At 44.3% G+C, this 19,814-nt stretch overlaps 1 protein-coding gene across 1 annotated transcript in view; it reads right to left on the bottom strand.

The window, feature by feature from the left end:
- Positions 1–19,603, bottom strand: part of ITIH2 (inter-alpha-trypsin inhibitor heavy chain 2) — a 45,910-nt gene extending 26,307 nt beyond the window's left edge. Inside the window, exons 1-8 of the mRNA XM_005564593.4 lie at positions 19,435–19,603; positions 17,773–17,847; positions 15,819–15,851; positions 13,869–14,038; positions 9,736–9,840; positions 5,213–5,375; positions 2,107–2,214; positions 1,288–1,416 (exon numbers count right to left, since the gene is read on the bottom strand). Coding sequence (XP_005564650.3) covers positions 1,288–1,416; positions 2,107–2,214; positions 5,213–5,375; positions 9,736–9,840; positions 13,869–14,038; positions 15,819–15,851; positions 17,773–17,847; positions 19,435–19,518 — 867 coding nt within the window. The 5' untranslated portion in view covers positions 19,519–19,603. The remainder of the gene's footprint in view (positions 1–1,287; positions 1,417–2,106; positions 2,215–5,212; positions 5,376–9,735; positions 9,841–13,868; positions 14,039–15,818; positions 15,852–17,772; positions 17,848–19,434) is intronic.
- Positions 19,604–19,814: the final 211 nt, after the last annotated feature.

Genomic DNA, 19,814 nt, shown 5'->3' with positions numbered 1-19,814 from the left:
CATGCCACTTCACTCCACTCCATGCCACGCCACTCCACTCCACTTCACTCCACTCCACGCCACTCCATGCCACTCCACTCCACGCCACTCCACTCCTCTCCACTCCATGTCACTCAGTTTTTACAGAGAGCCCCTGTTCCAGACGCCCTGTTAACCAGCGGTGAATCAGGCAGAGCCCCCACCCTCAGGAGGCTCCCGTCCAGCAGAGGATAAGGATAAGTGAAGGCGATGTGTAGTGCAGCGTGTTAAACACCATGATCAGAAAGTAAAGGGCTCATCAAGAGCCCGGTGTGCATCTAACGCATGCAGGGGACGATTCTCTGGGAAGCAGCATCTCCACTGGGACCTGAGGATGAACTCAGACTTAGCTGCCCTCTTGAGAGCTGGGTCAGGTTGAGATAGTTGGGAGTGGTGAAGAGAGTTCCAGACAGCGCAGCCCCAGAGATGAGAGAGCATGGCATACTTGGAGCTCCACATGTGGTTCAGCAAGATGGGGCCATAGAATCCAAGAATTCAGGGAAGTAGGTGAAGAATCAGCAGGACAGATCATGAAGGATGTGTCTAGGCCACTTCAGAAAATTTGGATTTTTCTGGAAGTTAATGAGAGTCTGCCCCAGCTGGACTCCTGACCATTCTCTTTGTCTTCTGCTGCAGGCTTGATGACTGACTCACCTAATTCTCTTTCCACTGCCCTTTGGCTGCCTCTTTCCAGGACACTACAGTATCCAGGTACAGGGTGTGTGCTCCACTCGCTGTCCCTAGAGAGACTCTTGGAGTTTTGGGTACATTCTAAGAGTCCTCACCTTAGTACAAGGAAAGGAAGACACACATCTAAGACATGGCCAAAGGGGAAAGGTAACTTTTCAAGAAACTTCATGGTAAACCTTGGCCCTGAAATTCACCGTTGGCTCTTGATCTTTCTAGGCTGTGGATGTGCCTTCCTCCTCCCCGCTAATCTCTGTGCTTTCTTTGACTGTCTAATTGCAAAGGGCCATGGGAGCCTATCTAAAATTCCTGTTCTGTAATTATTCCATTGTTCTTCATATGAGGCCCAGGAATGCCCTCCTGGGACAAGAGCATGAGATCCGATGACCTTTCATTTAGTTTTTAAGACACAAAAGATAATGCTTAGCGGTATAATCGAATAATATGATTTTAGTCCCTTCTCTGCAGCTAGAAACACTTGCCCTGGCAGCTGGAAACCACCCACAGGCCTGGGAGTTTGTTCAAAAGGAGCAGCTCTTTGCCATGAGCTTGGCAGTAGAACCAGAGCCATTGCGCACGCACCTCCAGTTCACCAGCCTTCTCTTCTCTTTTCACATCATACAGCACCACCAGTTCCCCGTCTACCACAGTCTCCCGGCAGTTAGGGCATATTCTCTGCTGTGCTACTGTGGGCTTGAAGGAGACGTGCGCCTAGAAAGAACAGTGACGTCAGAGCCTCTGCCTCTAGCCCCTTCCCAGTGAGGGCTTGGCGCTGCCCCTTCTCCAGCACACAGGGAAGAGGAGCTGCCCAGTGGACGTTCTGCATCCCGGCAACATCGGTAGACTCATTACTGATGGGAAGGACAAGCCAGGGCTTTTTCAGGGAGCATCTCCAGCCTGCCATGCTGTTTGCAAGGTTTCAGGCCTTTTTAGAAGACAGCCAATGAATTTTCTTCATCCCCTACAGAAGGGCTGACCACCTGCTTTGGAAAGAGTTTGTGAAATGTTTTAATGTTCTTAGAGGAGTTTCTCCTTACAGGAGTCATAGTTGGTTATCATTGGCCATTGAGGCAGAGAGTTGAACATTTCTAGCTATGGTTAATGAATGAAAATCCACCACATAGGATGTGAAAGCTGTCCTTTAGCTACTGCTTAAGTAGGTGACTTAGGGGAAATGAGACTCAAAAGGGACAATCTCTGGTCAAAATGGAAAGAAACCACTGGGAGTGTTGTTCTGTGTGTCCTGGGGAGACCCTAGACTCTTCTTGGGGATCCCCATTTCTTCAGTGTCCTCAACTCAACACCAGCCTGACTTTCTATTCTCCAGAGCACAGGAGGAGAACAGAACCCACGAGCCAGAGGCCCCCGTGGATGCCTGGCAACACGCAGGGCTCAGGGTACCTTCTGTTGTCCTTTAGAAATGACTGGAACACCATCGAAATGGCCTTCAAATGTGTCGGGAACATGAAGAAATCTGATTCCCTGGGGTTCGATAACCCACACATCTACCTAGAAATGCAAGAGAAAATTACCCAAAGCATTAAAAGTCTTCAAAGTCTTTTTAAGCAAGAAGTAAAATTACAAGTAAGTCCTCAGATGCTTTTCTCCTCCACAGGTTTCCCCAGTGTGGCTTCATGATCTCTTCTGCAGGACCGCAAGTTCCTGCGATGGGATTCATCTCACTGCAGAGGCTGAAGCCCCGTCTGTCAACTCAGAACTCTCCTTCTGCTGCCTCACTCCCCCAGGAGTCAATTCTCTTCTTCATTCTATTGGAGTCTTTTTATTTACAAGAGCATTTGCATTGTTAGGGAAAAAAAGAATTCCTTCTTTTTTTTCTGTCTCATTGTTGAATAGCACTGCATTTACTCTGTAGACCTACCATTGTTAAATAGTACTGCATTTACTTTGTAGACCTGTCAAAAGTAGACCATTTTCCCCAAATATTGGGTCCTTTTATTTCTTCTCTGTCTTGCTTTGAACAGAGCTCATCTAGGGAAATCCGCTTTGGTGATTCTTGACCAAACCACAGTCATGGCTGCCATTTGTTTCTTTTTTCATTTAACTCTATGATTTGTTTATTTATATTTTTGTGTCTTTATTTTGAAAAATTTGTATAAATTGAAGGAGTACAAATGCAGTTTGGTTACATGAATATATTGCACAGGAGTGAAGTCTAGGCTTTTAGTGAAACTACCACCCAAGTAATGTACCTTGTATCCATTAAGTAATTTCTCATGCCTCACTCCATTCCCACCCTCCCACACTTCTCCCAAGTCTCCCCACTCCCACTCTCCCACACTTCCGAGGCTCCAACATCTATCATTCCACACCCTATGTCCCTGTGTACATATTATTCAACTCTCTCTTATAAGTGAGAACATGTGGTATTTGACTTTCTGTATCTGAGTTACTTAGCTGCCTGCCTTCCTTTCTTTCTTTCTTTCTTTCTTTCTTTCTTTCTTTCTTTCTTTCTTTCTTTCTTTCTTTCTTTCTTTCTTTCTTTCTTTCTTTTCTGTTCTTTTCTGTTCTTTTCTTTTCTTTTTTCAGACAAGGTCTTATTTTGTCATCCAGCCTGGAGTGCAGTGGCATGATCATAGCTAACTGTGGCCTCGACTTTTTGGGCTCAAGCTATCCTCCTGCCTCAGTCTCCCAAGTAGGTGGGACTACAGGGGCACACCGCCATGCCTGGCTAATTTATTTATTTATTTTCAGTAGAAATGAGGTCTCACTGTGCTGCCCAGGTTGTCACTCAGTTTTTGTTAATATTGTTACCATCAACAATCTCAATGATTGTCTCTTTCTAGGCTTAGATGCTAATCACATCTAACCATCGTTTCAAATTATTTATCGTGGGATTCATGGCATTGAGCAAGAGAATGTGCGTGACTGACACCTATCCATCATCAGTACTGGAAAAACATCCAACACCACACTCTTAGTTGTACGGAGCATTTTGGCCAAGTCACGTGCCCTGGTAAGGGGCTGCATTTACCCGAAGGAAGGGCGTCTTTTTTTCAATTCACGCAAAAGCACCGTATATGCTAGGAGTGGCCCAGAAAAGAATCAACAGCGTAGACTCTGATAGTGAACTGATGCCAAATAGTGGGCATTATTGATCAGACGAGCAGCTTTTCAAATGGGAATTAAAGTTTCATCATGATTAATTCATTCCCTTTCATCTCCCATGTCTCCGGGCAATTCACAACGTGTCTGCTTCACTCTCCCATCTGCCAGGGGGAGGGGCACGCTGGCCTCTGTACTCTCTTAGGTTTCCTCTTGTCTAGCTCTGCCTCCTACACTAAACAGTCATAGGATGTCGCATAGATTTGAGCAAAGAAAAGAGCAGTTTAGTCTTTATAGCAAGAGACGAAGATGACAGCAGAGGTGAGTTCAGATGGATAGTAGCACAGTGGATGTCCGAGGCACTGCTCCCCTGCTGTGATGATGGCAGGGAAGACAACTCACTTAACCTTCATCAAGCTCCTGTCATTGGCCACATATTACAGGAACAGGTAACCAAGTATAGGACGTTCTCACTTCTAAGTGGGAGCTAAACATTGAGTACACATGGACACAAAGAAGGGAACAATTGACACCAGGGCCTACTCGATGGTGAGGGAGGGAGGAGAGAAAGGATCAGAAAACTACCTATCAGGTACTATGCTCATTACCTGGGTGGTGAAATCAACTGTATGCACCACCCCTGTGACATGGAATTTACCTATATAACAAACCTGCACACGTGCCCCTGAACTTAAAATAAAAGTTTAAAAAAAGAACTGAGAAACAAAAATCTGTTACAGTACTCTTTTCAGAGATGAGACAGCGGAGACTCAGGATAACTGGTCCCTGAAGATTAGTGTCTTGGGATGAATGGTGGCCTCCCCACTAAAGATATGCCCAACCCCTGGAACCTGTGAACATGGATTTATCTGGAAAAAGAGTCCTTGCAGATGCAATTAAGGATCTTGAGTTGAGATCATCCTGTACTACCTGGTGGACCCCAAACCTAATAGGTGTTCTTGTGAGAGAAAGGCCGAGGGGCATTTGAGATGCTCGGAGGGGGAGAGGCTGCGATCGCAGAAGAAGAGATTGGAGTGGTCTGACTAGAAGGCCACAAGTCAAGGACGGCTGGCAGCTGAAAGACAGCAGGAGAAGCAAGGAACGGGCTCTCCCATGGAGCCTCCAGAAAGACAGTGCAGCTCTGCAGACACCTTGACTTCAGGCTTCAATTCAGAATCAATTTCTGTTCTGTTAAGCTGTGGCGTTTGCTGTAACTTGTTATAGCAGAGCTTGGAAACCATAATATGGCTGTTAAGGAGACTGACCGCTGTAAGGAAGTGGTGTGGCTGACTCCAAACCCACCATCTTTTCAATACATCCCACTGTCTTGCAGAGTTGAGTGGCATCCAACACCACAAGTGGTGGTGATGAGCAGAAAGTAGAAATCAGGGTCAGGGACCATCAAAGGACAGTGTCACTGTCCACCCTACAGATCCAGGCTTACCTCCAAGTGTTTGGCCAGCCGTCCAGGCTGCAGATAGATCCTGTGTTCATAGGAGCCCAGCTTCCTCCACTTCACCTCCTGGTAGTGAAGTTCGAACTGCACCTTTGCTCCTGGGAGGACATTTACTTCTGTTCTGAAGTTTTCCATGTCAAGAGCGCTGCTCCTAAAGGTGACAGCCCCCAACAAAAGTCAACAGATACACGATTGAGCAGCAAGACTCACAACCTAGGCAGAGGGTGTGTAGACTTTCCTGGACAGTCCGACCTGCTCAGTAGTTCATGAAAGTCAACAGTAGGTACCCCAGAGGTAAGTGCAGCTTCTAGATCAATTGAATTCCAATAAGAGCTTCCGTCTCCTCTCCTACCCGATCTCCGGCTCCCAGAGCTTCTTACTGACTTGAGTGTTGTCTGCAAAAAGCTACCAGGGATTGGCCCCTATCCTGGGCCAGAAACCTGACATCTATCATTGTTGATATAGTAGCTCTGCAATATGGAAATCAACACCCTGACTTTTCAGATGATAAAAAAAATTAGGCTTGGGCCGGGTGCGGTGGCTCACACCTGTAATCCCAGCACTTTGGGAGGCCGAGGCGGGCAGATCACGAGGTCAGGGGTTTGATACCAGCCTGGCCAACATGGTGAAACCCCGTCTCTACTAAAAATGCAAAAATTAGCTGGGCATGGTGGTGCGTGACTGTAATCCCAGCTACGCAGGAGACTGGGGCAGGAGAACTGCTTGAACCAGGACCCAGGAGGCGGGGGTTGCGTTGAGCCAAGATCACGCCATTGCACTCCAGCCTGGGCAACAAGAGTGAAACTCTGTCTCAAAAAAAAAAAAAAAAAAGGCTTATAGAGGACCTGCTCAAGACCCCATAGCCAGTCCACTGTGGGACCAGGACTCACACCCAAGGTTGGATGGTTCAAAGATGGCACACTCTTCCTATACTGCATTTGAGGCTCACTGTAGGAGTTCTTGATATTTTTGAAGGTCTTCAGAAAGAAAAACTTTATTATTGCAACAAATTGAGTATGTTTCTCTCTCTTTTTTTTTTTTGAGCTGGAGTCTCGCTCTGCTGCCCAGGCTGTAGTACAGTGGTATGATCTCGGCTGACTGCAACCTCCGCCTCCAGGGTTCAAGCTGTTCTCCCACCTTAGCATCCCGAGTAGCTGGGATTACAGGTGTGCGCCACCACACCTAGCTAATTTTCATATTTTTAGTAGAGTTGGGGTTTCGCCATGTTGGCCAGGCTGGTCTCGAACTCTTGACCTCAGATGATCCACCCACCTCCACCTCCGAAAGTGCTGGGATTACAGGCTGAGCCACTGCACCTGGCCTGAGTATGTTTTTCTATCAGAAGGACTTATTTTAGTCACATACATATTGAGTTCAATGTGATCATTGATCTTGAGGTATTTATGGTTTAAAGAGAAAGCAGCAGAATTATCAACACTGGTGATTCCAGCATTAGGATAAACAAGGAATGATTCTTTTTAAACGAAATAAGTAATCACTGGGCACGGAGGCTGACGCCTGTAATTCTAGCACTTTGGGAGGCCGAGGTGGGTGGGTCACTTGAGGTCAAGAGTTACCAGCCTGGCCAACATGGTGAAATCCCATCTCTACTAAAAACACAAAAATTAGCCAGGTGTGGTGGTGGGTGCCTGTAATCCTAGCCACTCAGGAGACTGAGGCAGGAGAATTGCTTAGACTGGGGAGGTGGAGGTTGCAGTGAGCCCTGTCTCTACTAAAAATACAAAAATTAGCTGGACGTGGTGATGGGTGCCTGTAATCCTAGCTCTTGGGAGGCTGAGGCAGGAAAATTGCTTAGATCTGGGAGGTGGAGGTTGCAGTGAGCAGAGATCATGCCACAGCACTTCACTCTATCCAGGGTGATAGAGTGAAACTTCATCTCAAAAATAATAAAATAAAATAAAGACAAAAAAAGAAAAGAAATAAGTGAGTAAGCAAGGTAAGATGTTGCATAATCAGCCTATGGGACTGGGGAGTTGTTGTGGACAGTCAGCGTGAGATAATTGAAGAAAAAGACGATCATGACCTTGTGCAAAGCTTTGAGACAGAGCCTGTAGTGAGAGACCATGTTTACCCGAGGGGTGCACTAGGATGGGAGCTCTGCGTTCCCTGCAGTATCTCCAGTGCCTAGAAGAGTTTCTGGTAGAAATAAGTATTTGTGGGATGGATAAACAAATAAATAAGTATTTGTGGGATGAATAAACAAATAAATGAATGGGTGATGTGGTCAAAATGAGGATAAAGATGGCAAAATCTTCCTTCCTTCCTTCCTTCCTTCCTTCCTTCCTTCCTTCCTTCCTTCCTTCCTTCCTTCCTTCCCTCCCTCCCTCCCTCCCTCCCTCCCTCCCTCCCTCCTTCCTTCCTTCCTTCCTTTTCTCTCTCTCTCTCGACAGAGTTGCTCTGTCTCCAGGCTGGAATGCAGTGGTGCGATCTCGACTCACTGCAACCTCTGACTCCCTGGTTCAAGTAATTATCCTGCCTCAGCCTCCCATGTAGCTGGGATTATAGGCACACGCCACCACACCCAGCTAATTTATGTATTTTTAGTAGAAACGGGGTTTCACCATGTTGGCCAGGATGGTCTCGATCTCATGACCTCATGATCTGCCTGCCTCAACCTGCCAAAGTGCTGGGATTACAGGTGTGAGCCACTGTGCCCGGCCAGCAAAATGATTCTTAACGGTAAAACAACTGATTTACTGGCCAGGCGCGGTGGCTCATGCCTGTAATCCCAGCACTTTGGGGGGCCGAGGTGGGTGGATCACGAGGTCAGTAGATCAAAACCATCCTGGCTAACACGGTGAAACCTCGTCTCTACTAAAAATACAAAAAAATTAGCTGGGCGTGGTGGCTGGTGCCTGTAGTCACAGCTACTTGGGAGACTGAGGCAGGAGACTGGCATGAACCCGGGAGGCGGAGCTTGCAGTGAGCCGAGATCAAGCCACTGCACTCCAGCCTGGGCTACAGAGTGAGACTCTGTCTCAAAACAACAACAACAACAACAACAACAACAACAACAAAAACTGATTTACCTGCAGGAAGGCTAGAGGCATTTCCTCTGCTTGGAGCTTCTTCTCTCCTTTCTCTACCTGGCTGAAGTTTACTACAGTTGGTGCTCTGTATCCTCTGGAGTTTGGTTCCAGGATTCCCCAAGGATACCAAAATCCAGCGATGCCCAAGCCACTGTTATAAAATAGTGTGGTGCGGTCAACCCTCTGTATCCACAAGTCTCCATCCACAGTTGGTTGAATCTGAGAATGTGAAACCCATGGATATGAAGGCCAACTGTAATCTTCCTGGGCTCCGCTTACACACAGTCCTCTGGGGGGATTTCCTGGACCCTCAGACGGGATTACACGCTCGGCACTCGGAACTCCCACAGTGTTTTTTGTGTACCCTCTCTGTATTTCTGTATTAGCACTTGCCCACTACAGATATTGTTGTCACAGTTTCCTTGTCTGTCTCCTGTACGGGACTGATGGTGTCTGCTTTTGTGGTGCTGCTGCCTCTGACAGAACCGGGTACAGAGCTTGCGTTTGATGCATTTCTGTTGGATGAATAAATGCATGAATGAAAGGAAAAGAAGTTCAACTACAGGTGAGTTTGGGGATGTAGGAGAGGAGGAGATGAGGAAAGAAACGTGGCAGGATTTGGCCTGATAGTGAGTGTGCACTGCAAGCAGTGAGAAGGTGAAAATTCCTTTGAAGATTTTTTTCCCTTTGAAGAGAAGCTGCTTTTTGAGGGTGAGTTGGCATTCCTAGGTCTTACTTAGATTATAAGGGGAAAAAATAAACAAAACCTAAGTATCGCAGCCCAGCATGGTGGCTCAAGCCTGTAATCCTAGCACTTCGGGAGGCCGATGAGGGAGCAGTGCTTGAGGCCAGCCTAGAGAACAAAGCAAGGCCTTATCTCTACAAAAACTAAAAAAATTAGTCAGGCATGGTGGTGCACCCCAAGTCCCAGCTACTTGGAAGGATGAGGCATTCCCGCTTGGGGCCAGGAGTTTGAGGTTGTAGTGAGCCGTGATCACACCACTGCATTCCAGCCTGGGCAAAAAAGTAAGACCTCATCTCAATAAATAAATAAATAAATAATTGTCTTATCCCTACAAATAGGCAAAATAAATCATTAAGGCAAATTTCAAACTTTCCCTTCTGCATATATGGTAAGTTTTGTAACAAGATCACCAACATTTCTGTAGTTTCTCTCTTCGCTCTTTAGAAAAATCACTCTTTATTTACGGAACATCCATATACTTGCTAGACAAGTGATGTAAGCACAACCAGCATGCGATCACCCAGAACCCATTGGTTGAAGAAGGACCTTTAGGCAAATAGAAGCTGCAGTGCCTAATTCTCCCATCTGGCTCCGAGAGTTTGCCATTGGCTCAGGTGCTGTGCCTTTCTGGAGGCTGGTTTGCTGCTGTGGGAAGGAGACAGGAGAGGAAACCACCATCAAGAGGCAAGGGCAAGCCTTGCTCACTCACGCCTTACCTCACCAAGCCAGCCGTCTTGCCTTTTGCTCTGGCCTGTGCGTAGAGAGCTCGGCCCACAGTTTTCTCCTTAATAGAACTCCTAAATGTCGTGCCATCCACAGTCCTAGAAAACAACAGAAGGCAACCGGTTGGTCAGAAAAATAATCTTTTTTTTTTTTTTTCTTGAGATGGAGTCTTGCTCTGTCACCCAGGCTGGAGTGCAATGGTGCAATCTCGGCTCACTGCAACCTCTGCCTCCCGGGTTCAAGCGATTCTCCTGCTTCAGCCTCCTGAGGAGCTGGGATTACAGGCTCCTGCCACCATGCCAGGCTAATTTTTTGTATTTTTAATAGAGGCGGGGTTTCACCATGTTGGCAAGGCTGGTCTCGAACTTCTGACCTCGTGATCCTTCTGCCTTGGCCTCCCAAAGTTCTTGGATTACAGGTGTGAGCCACCGCGCCCAGCCCAGAATAGTAATCTTAGCAAAATAAACAAGAGCAAGCAAAGAACCCAAGGCTGATTTAATGAATGAGGGCAATGATCATTTTGTGTCTATAAGAAATAAGAAGGGAGGCCTTTGAATAGTTTATAGACAGGACTTCCTTTATTGATTGGATAGTGTGGCTTGAGAGGGGTTTGGCAGGCTCCCACCCTAAAACTTTTCCCTCATGTACTGTTGTTTGTTTTTAGATTTTTCCTCATTTTTGAATTTCATCCTTTAGATGAAGAATGGTTCTCTTTGGGTATCCCCTTCGAATGACAAATGTGACTAGGAGAGGTGACTGATAAATTCCGAATTATCTCGTTACCTTTGGTTCAGCAGGTCATTCTGTGAGTTAAGAATTTGGCATAGCTGTGGGGTATGCAATGGACTGAATGTTTATGTTCCCCACAAATGTGTATGTTGAACCTTACTTCTTAGGACGATGACATTAGGAGGTGGGGCCTTGGAGAAGTAATTAGGTCTCTCCTCATGAATAGCCTTTAGTGCTCTCACAAAAGAGACTTCAAGGAATTCTCTCATCTCTTTCCATCCTGACTGAACCAGGAAATGGGCCCTCATGAGACATGAAATCTTTGGGCACCTTGATCTCAGACTTGCCAGCCTTCAGAACTATGAGAAATACATTTCTGTTGTTTATAAGCTACCCATTTTATGGTACTTAGTCATAGCAGCCTGAGCTGATGAAGACGGACTATTATGCTCCTCTGCAAGGGTGGAAAAGAATAGAGAAAAATGGGGGAAGGTGCTGGTGGGTCCACTGCCAAAGTGGTGCTTATCTGGAAACCATCTCCCTTGGGGACCTCTGTCTTCTATTTGCACCTTGTCTCTTTCCACCATACTTTTAGCTGGCTAGCAACTAATCCTTACCAAGTAATGGTTGGTCAGAGAGGTAGAATCCAGAATTTTGGAAGTAAATGGGAACTTCCAGTACTCAAATGGGCAGTGTCTTTTCCAAAGGAGCAATTTAGAAATGTGTGAAGTATGGGTTGTTGAGATGACTCGGAAGTGCTGCTGGCATTTGTGGGAGGACACCGAGAATGTTAGTCATCCTGCAATGTGAAGGACAGCTCCACTGAAGAATTTTCCTGCCCCAAATGCCAACAGCACGTGTGTTGAAGCACACTTCTGGGTTTGCCCCTTTAGATGAGAGACATCAGACCCCAGGAGACAGATGACTCTTGCTCAAGGTCACGCTGCTGGTCAAGACCATCATGCTTCTATCAAATCATAACTAAGTCTCAAAGGCCAAGGAGTCTTTAGGACAAAGGAAATCATCTCCCATAGAATATTCAGGATCTTGACAAAAAAGTAGAAGGGATATTTTGGCTAGTACATAGGTCTACACAGCTCATTTTAAGTTGTGATAATTAAGCAGGTATCTTCTCTGGTCTTATAAATTCAGCCTAGAGCAGAGGGAGATAAAAGGAAATGCATGTTTCACAATTCTATCCTTTGTACTTCAAATCTTCTATGTAATGAAATGGTAAAGAAAGAACAGAATGAAAGATGGAATAGTATGCAGGCATAAAAAAAGGAATGAGGTCATGTCCTTTGCAGGGACATGGATCAAGCTGGAAGCTATCGTCCTCAGCAAACTAACACAGGAACAGAAATTCAAACACTGTATGTTCTCACTCATAAGTGGGAGTTGAACAATGAGAACACATGGACACAGGGAGGGGAACATCACACACCAGGGCCTGTCGGGAGGTAGAGGGCAAGGGGAGGGAGAGCATTAGGACAAATAGCTAACACATGCGGGGCTTAAAACCTAGATAACAGGATGATAGGTGCAGCAAACCACCATAGCACATGTATACCTATGTAACAAACCTACACATTCTGCACTTGTATCCCGGAACTTAAAGTAAAAACAAAACAAAACAAACAAACAAAAAACAGAAATAACAGATCTTTAGAGTAAGTTCTGATTATGTGGTTTAAAAATAGGAATTTACTAAAATAGTTTTCAATGTCATTTCTAGACACGGGTTCATATAATACCACTACAGAAAAGCTTTCCCTTCTCCCTTTGCTTTTTAGAAAAGGCAGACAAAAAAAGCGATACATTTTAAAGCCAATTCAAAGGATACCAATCAAAGTGACACAATGCCTTTTTCTGCCTACTTGGTTTTGTTTGGAAAATAGAGTTCACATGACTGCCAAAGTGCATGGTAGTTGAACCCTTTACTGTTTATCCACAGTGATCACTGATTACCCTGGTGTATGAAAGACAAAAGTGGATGAGAAGTAACTCAGCCTAATGTCTTCATAAAAAAAATAGCCAGACTTTATGCACGGTACTTTGCTGTGTTCTTGGCAACTTAAGAGGGACATTGACCACTTGGAACATACTCTGGGGTGGCCACCTTGATATTTGGACATAGAAATCATTCCACTTAGAGGAACAGAGAATATTTAACTTTGATACATGAAGGCTCCAAGTGGATAAGATAACTGGCATTAACTGTTTGGAAAGTATTGGAGTAGTTTAACATTTTTTCATTATGAAAAATTTCAAACACACGGAAAATAGAGGGAATAATATGAGATGTCCATGAAACCATCACTGAGCTACACCATTATGAATACTCAGCCAATCTTAATTTGTCTAAACTCTCATGCTTTCCACCTCAATTGTTAAGAAGCCAAGCTCAAGGCCGGGCGCAGTGGCTCACGCCTGTAATCCCAGCACTTTGGGAGGCTGAGGTGGGTGGATCACGAGGTCAAGAGATTGAGACCATCCTGGCTAACACGGTGAAACCCCGTCTCTACTAAAAATACAAAAAACTAGCTGGGCATGGTGGTGGGTGCCTGTAGTCCCAGCTACTTGGGAGGCTGAGGCAGGAGAATGGTGTGAACCCGGGAGGCAGAACTTGCAGTGAGCCGAGATGGTGCCACTGCACTCCAGCCTGGGCCACAGAGTGAGACTCCATCTCAAAAAAAAAAAGCCAAGCTCAGATGGCACATCATTTCATCTATGAACACTTCAATATGTATTTTGTAGAGAGCTTTTAAAAAATTCATGTGATTATCACTAGAGACATTGGGTAGAAAGTGGAAAATATTTAAATGAAGTATAAGAAAGGACTCTTAACAGAGCTGTCAACCGTTGAGTTGATTGCCTTGGGAAAAGTGAGTTTATCATTAAGGAAATCATCACACGCTTGTAAGTGGTGTTACAGAGGAGGTCAAGCACTGGATAAGTAATTGGATTTAATCTGTGGTTCTCAACTTTTTTTTTGTTTTTTTTTCCTACAGAGAAACATATGGCAGATGGCATTGACCTGCTGTGCACATGCTCTTACGTGGTTTGCTATAAGCCAGAGCAACCCAGTATATTCTTCTCCTCCCAAGAAAGTATATTAAAATGCAAGTAAGTATGAGGTTGTTACCATAGAGATAGACTTAAGTTTGCTTTAGCTTATTAGAAACAAAAAGCAAATAATTCACAAATTCTAATGCTTTGAACAGGAGCAAATTATTGGGACCAACCTCACAAAGACCCTTGCCATCCAGCCGGTCCACAGTTCTGGAGGTAAGCGCCACTGGGAGAGTTGGCCATGAAGGTCCACTCTAAATATGAGGGGTTTTGATTCTGTGAATAGAGCATCTACAATTTCTGGCTCTACACAGAAGTTACTCACATGGAGAAGTTGGAAATGAAGGCTCCTTTGGGGATCTGAACATCAAACACGACATTCTGAGGCTGTGGGGAATTGTTCACCACTTTGCTCTGGATCATGGTAGTAGCCATCCGAGAAGTAATAGTAGACTGGACTTTATAGCTATAAAGAGTTACTTGATCAGCCTCTTCCTGAAATTCGCAAGAAAGCATAATGGTACTAATTGAAAAATCACACAGAACTTCATCAAATGTAGAGCATTTGATGTTAACAGCACTATATTTTCCTTGTTTTACTAGCAGAACAATTTCGAGGCCTTGATAAGGGCAGAACTCGGGTGTTGTTAAGCATTCTCCTAAATTCTTGGAACACCCAACGAGCAGAAGTCTGCCTTCGTTTCAAGATACTTTGAGCTAAAAGGCATTTTCAGCCCTGTGAGTCTATAAATAATGATTTTTCAAAAATTAGAATACATGTAGAAAATGGTTGTGGGAAGCCAGATTGGATTGAGGAAGTCCAGGAAATAACTCCAAATGCAGGACCATCAGCTGGGGAAAGGATACTGGATTGCGAGGTTGAATATTCCTCAACAATACCCTGGTTGTATCTTCTGTTAGGGTCAGACAGGGGTGCTGTGGGGCGGATACACACATGTGGCCTCTACCAACCCCTCTTACCGCTCTCTACCTTCTTCAGTCTCCTCTATTACAATTTCATCTGCAGTCCTTTTCTCCTCCCTCAAGTCAAAACAAGTTAGGAGAACAGTGATGGGTGTAAGCAAGGGGCATTGATCTTGGACCAGGCATTCTGATATAAGTATTGGTCCAACACTCTGGACCTCCTTACCCAATCGCTACTGATTTAAAGCAGCTCCAGTATAAAGGATCTCATATGTAAGTGTTCTCAAAGGCAAGGTCCTAGAAACCCATGTCTTTCAGGAGGTGACTGAGAGCTGCAAGCTCCTTCAGGTCTGTGACAACTATGGGACCCATTAGATTTCGCCTTTTTCTCCAAAAGAATTGACTTGTCTCAATACCAGGTCTCATTCCCCAAACTTTGTAGTCCAACATTAAACCTTTTGACTAACCATGCAACTCACCTCAAGCTAAAATAAAATCCAGGCGAAACTACGTGTCCTTCCTCCCTCTGAAGTGTGTACTTCTGGCAGTTTCTGCCAATTCAGGGCAGGAAGCACAACATAAACCACTTCCTCAGGTTGTTTTCTTGCCACAGGATGGTCTACTCTGAACATCTCAGGGACCTGGGCCATTTTGTATTTAAGAGTTCCTTCCCACGGGCACTCTTTTATTATCCAAAGTTGTCAGGTGTCATACTTTAAATCAAAATGGTGTCGGAAGTGATGGCTCACACCTGTAATCCCAGCATTTTGGGAGGCTGAGGCAGGCAGATCACCCGAGGTCAGGAGTTCGAGACCAGCCTGGCCAACATGGTGAAACCCCATCTCTACTAAAAACACAAAAATTAGCTGGGCATGGTGGTGCATGCCTGTAATCCCAGCTACTCAGGAGGCTGAGGCAGGAGAATCTCTTGAACCTAGTGGGCAGAGGTTGCAGTTAGCTGAGATCACGCCATTGCACTCCAGCCTGGGCAAGAAGAGTAAAACTCTGTCTCAAAAAAATAAAAATAAAAACGTAAAAATAAATACTTAAAACGGTTAAGTTGGAATAAATCCATAAATTTATACAGTGGGATGGAACCTATGTTATATGGCAAAACTCAAGAAAATCAAAAGAAGGGCCCCTTCAGCCCTTGGTGACTTCTCTCCTGTCTGAAAAGACTGCACTCTTTAATGCTGAATTTTAGAAACACTTCCAAACAGTTGAGCAAGGCAGTATTTCGAAAGTCAGGTAAATACTCGGTGACGAAGACCGAAGAGACACCCAGATTGATTTCCTGGGAATTATTAGCAGGAAAATCATTCAATCTGTAACAGCATCAAAGTCAACTTACCATTATTTCTCCCGATTCTCCCGGAAGGCTTCTCTGTGAAAGGAAGTTAGACAATCATTCTTCAACTGTATGTCACTTATTACCTTGAGGGCCAAAACCGTTTTCTCAGTCAAAAAAGAAATTTTAGTTTTCTTCAGTACTGAGCTGTTATTCATTCACTGAAGTTGAGACATAAATATTGAACATTCTTGGAAACTATTTTCCCATTGATGAGTTTCTCAACGCCTTTCTTTACCAATTTTGGTGGCGTGGATGTCATTCTTGGATATAATGCTAGAACAAGTAATTTTAAAATAAAAATATACAACCAAATGCATCCTGGGTGGTGTATATCCCCTTGATGTTATTTGCTGTTTTTTACTCTGTCAAATGGAGACTTTGAGTCTCCCCTTCAGATCTCAGCTCCAGCAGAATTCCTCCAGTGAACATCTCTAATGCCTCAAGACTAGGCCGGTTTCCTTTACTAAGTGTTTTCGCAGTAGCATATCCCTTCCTGTAGCGCACTCACCTTGTTTCATAATGATTCATTCTATTTGAGGGATTATTTGACTCAAGTCTGTCTCTTCCTTTAAACTAAACATAAAAGCAGGGATTTTCATGTATTTCCTCCACGGTGCAACCCCAGAGCCAAACACAGTGACTGGCACCTAGAAGATTCTATGCTTGTAACCACCATGCTAGGAGATTATCCATACACTTGACTGTCCTGCGGAAAGGAACAAAGGCGATTCCCTTGCCTTTGAAAGTGAATGGCTTAAGGGTCGTGGGTGAATATGTAATGTTTGGTGAGCTGTTAATAATAGATCCAAGAAGTCAGGTGTTGGATAGAAGCTCAGCTCACCTGATTCAGGGTGAACTGAGGTTCTGTGCTATGTGACATGGTAAAGTCAATGGTTGACCTCTTCTTGTAGACTTCTTGAATGCAATGCTCAATGACAAATTTTTCCCTCTTGTGGCTAAATAAATCGTGACATGAAGTCTTGCTTATTGGATTTTAATATTATTGGTCTACAAAAAAACCCTGGATTTTCAGAAAGTAGAAAATTCATACCCATACAAAATAAGACATTGATCAGCTTAGAGTTTGCTGCTTCCGTAAATACCTCCTTTCTCAGCATGTGGGCTCCATGGGGAAGGAGCCAAGCCCTTCCTGGTGTTCCAGACTACTCATCCCCTTAATTAGAGGGTTTTGTCTATACTGCCGCTGGTGGCCTCCAGGACTGCAACTCCCAGTGTGGCCAGTTCTCCTTTTTAGGTGCTCTCAGAGTGACCAGAGGAAGGAGATTGTAAGGCTGCAAGGGGAAGTGTCTGTCATCACTAAAAGAAGAAAAGTCTTCCTAACAGAAAATCCTTCCCCATAAGGCAGGAAATAATTTCAGAATCTTAAGTGTTGAAGAAAACACATAGCCATGTGATATTTTTTTTAATTGAGTGGGGACAGGGTCTCCTTCTGTTGCCCAGGCTGCTGCAATCATAGCTCACTGCAGCCTTGAACTCCTGGGCTCAAGCGATCCTCCATCTCAGCTTCTCAAATAGCTGGGACTACAGGTGCATGTCAGCTAATATATATCTATATCAGCTGGGTGGCGGAGATAAGGTCTCACTGTGTTAACGGGGCTGGTCTGGAACTCTGAGCCTCAAGTGATCCTCCCTCCTTGGCCTCCGAAAGTGCTGTAATTATAAGCGGGAGCCACTGTGCCGAGTCACGTATTCTTTAGAGGGCTAACTTGAGCATTATGGTGTGAAGGCTGCTAAACAGCTGTGTGAATTTCCCTTTTGATTTCACCTGGGTGATCTCTTCCACCAAGGTGTAAGAGCACTGGACTCTTCTGTGCTAAAAAAAAAAAAACACTCTTAAGAAAATCTAGCAGAAGACGTCTTAACACTTATCTTACTTCTTCCGCCATAATCTCTTTCATTTTTTCCCCCCTTTTGGAAGTAAAGCTTACTATACCTGATATCTCTGGTTCTCTGCCAGCAATTGAAATTTGCCTGGGGCCAGTTCCACAAGATCTTCATAGTCTACAAACTTAAAAAAAATTAGGATTTTAACTTTTTTTTTTTTAAATTATACTTTAAGCTCTGAGGTACATGTGTACAACATGCAGGTTTGATACATAGGTATACATGTGTCATGTTGGTTTGCTGCACCCATCAACTCATCATTTAGCTTAGGTATTTCTCCTAATGCTATCCCTCCCCCAACCCCCAGCCCCCCGACAGACCCCGGTGTGTGATGTTCCCCTCCCTGTGTCCATGTGTTCTCATTGTTCAGCTCCCACTTATAAGTGAGAACATGTGGTGTTTGGTTTTCTCTTCTTGTGTTACTTTGCTGAGAATGATGGTTTCCAAAAGATCTAGAGCCAAAGAGATAGCTGTTGGTATTCATTATTTTATATTCTTTCCTCTACCTCTGGGCGATCACAATTTTGTATAAAATGATTTCTTTAGTATATTTCTATTTGCTGGTTACGTCTCAGAGGTGTACAAATGGAAGGTAACAACACCTTCGCATTTGTTGGACACGGGAATTCATTTCTGAGTTTGCCCGCGGGTAGTAAGACAGGGATCAAAACAACCCAGTGATTAGGTGGGTGTCTGGGGAAGTAACTGGGTAGACCCTGGAGGCATTTGCAGTGTCTGACTGGACAGACATGAACCATACATCTCCCCCAAGTTAAAAATATAGGTATTTTCTAAAAGGAATGCCAGTTAGAAATGACTGAAAAAGCACAAACGCATTTAGATGTCTTGGCTTCCATTTGAGATTTCCAACACACTCTGGTGACTTTTAAGTGTTGGAAAATATGATAGTTTCAAAGCAGACAGAGTGATATTTTCCCTCTGTAAATATGCCGTCATATTCTCTGGCATTTTTGTAGGTAATCCACTCTGCAAGTATCATAAGCCTTCGCGTTTGCTGGGATGTTCCCATAACACGCTTTGCTTTTCTGGCATAAAAATAGCTCTTGTATGACTTTCAGAAACAGACTTTCAGTCCAAGACTTTCCTTACATTGGAGATGGCTAAGGGACAAAAGTGGAGACCTATACTCCGTGGGAGTTATTCTTGTACTTTTCCACCCTTCTTTCTGTCTTCCCCTTTAATAGGAATACTTAAAGTGTCCTTATTACAAGTATCACTGTTCACTTAGGTATGGAAAACAGTGTGCTTTGATAATGACTTTTCTTACACTCTTAGTAAAAGAGTGATAATATTTCTTCGTCATCATAACAGCTAATAATGATGAAGCACTTACTAGTCCAGGCACTCTGCTAGAGTTTACACTGTGCCATTTAATTCTCAAAGCAAACCTTTGGGTTAGGTCTATTCTTACCCCCATTTTTTTAGATGAGGAGTGAGCAGCTGTGCTCCATAAATGCTACACTCTGATGCCTGCCCACTGAGCTTGACTTCATTCTCATGCAAAAGCTGTTAATGCTGTAAAAGGTAAATACACATTCCAGTAATTATAACAGTAAACACTTGCACTCAGATGAATTTTATCTTAAGTTTCCATTACACACAGAATAAGGCCATTGAATAGCAATTGCAATAGGCTATTTACTGAGCTGATGAGTAGGCCAACAGCAAGGAGTGATCTGGAAGTACTTACTTCAGAAAGTCCATTGATGGGGATTTCGAAGCCTGATACTTCAGAAAGAAAGAAGCAGATGAAAAAGCACGTGAGTTGTTTCATTTTGCTGGACAGTTTTGCCAAAGCTCCCCAGAGCAGATGGCCTGGGGAGGATATCACTTCTTCCTACTGAACCAAGTTCAAAGGAACAGCAGAGGAGACCCGTTCGCTTTAAGAAAGAAGAAAAAAGAAGAAAAAAAACTCTCCAACTTTGCTCAAAATTGGGACAAATATTTGTTCTGGAGCTCAAACTTGAGCTGTGTGGGTGGATCGAACACCCAGAGGTTATTCAAACAGCAAAGTCAGAAGCAGTCACTCACTGCGAGGACAAGTCAGGGGCAGATGGATGTGCTTGAATG

The sequence above is a fragment of the Macaca fascicularis genome, chromosome 9 (assembly GCF_037993035.2).
Source record: "Macaca fascicularis isolate 582-1 chromosome 9, T2T-MFA8v1.1".
In the NCBI taxonomy this organism is placed as follows: domain Eukaryota; kingdom Metazoa; phylum Chordata; class Mammalia; order Primates; family Cercopithecidae; genus Macaca; species Macaca fascicularis.
Note: the sequence above shows the minus strand (reverse complement) of the source record. Positions and strands in the feature narration are given on the sequence as shown.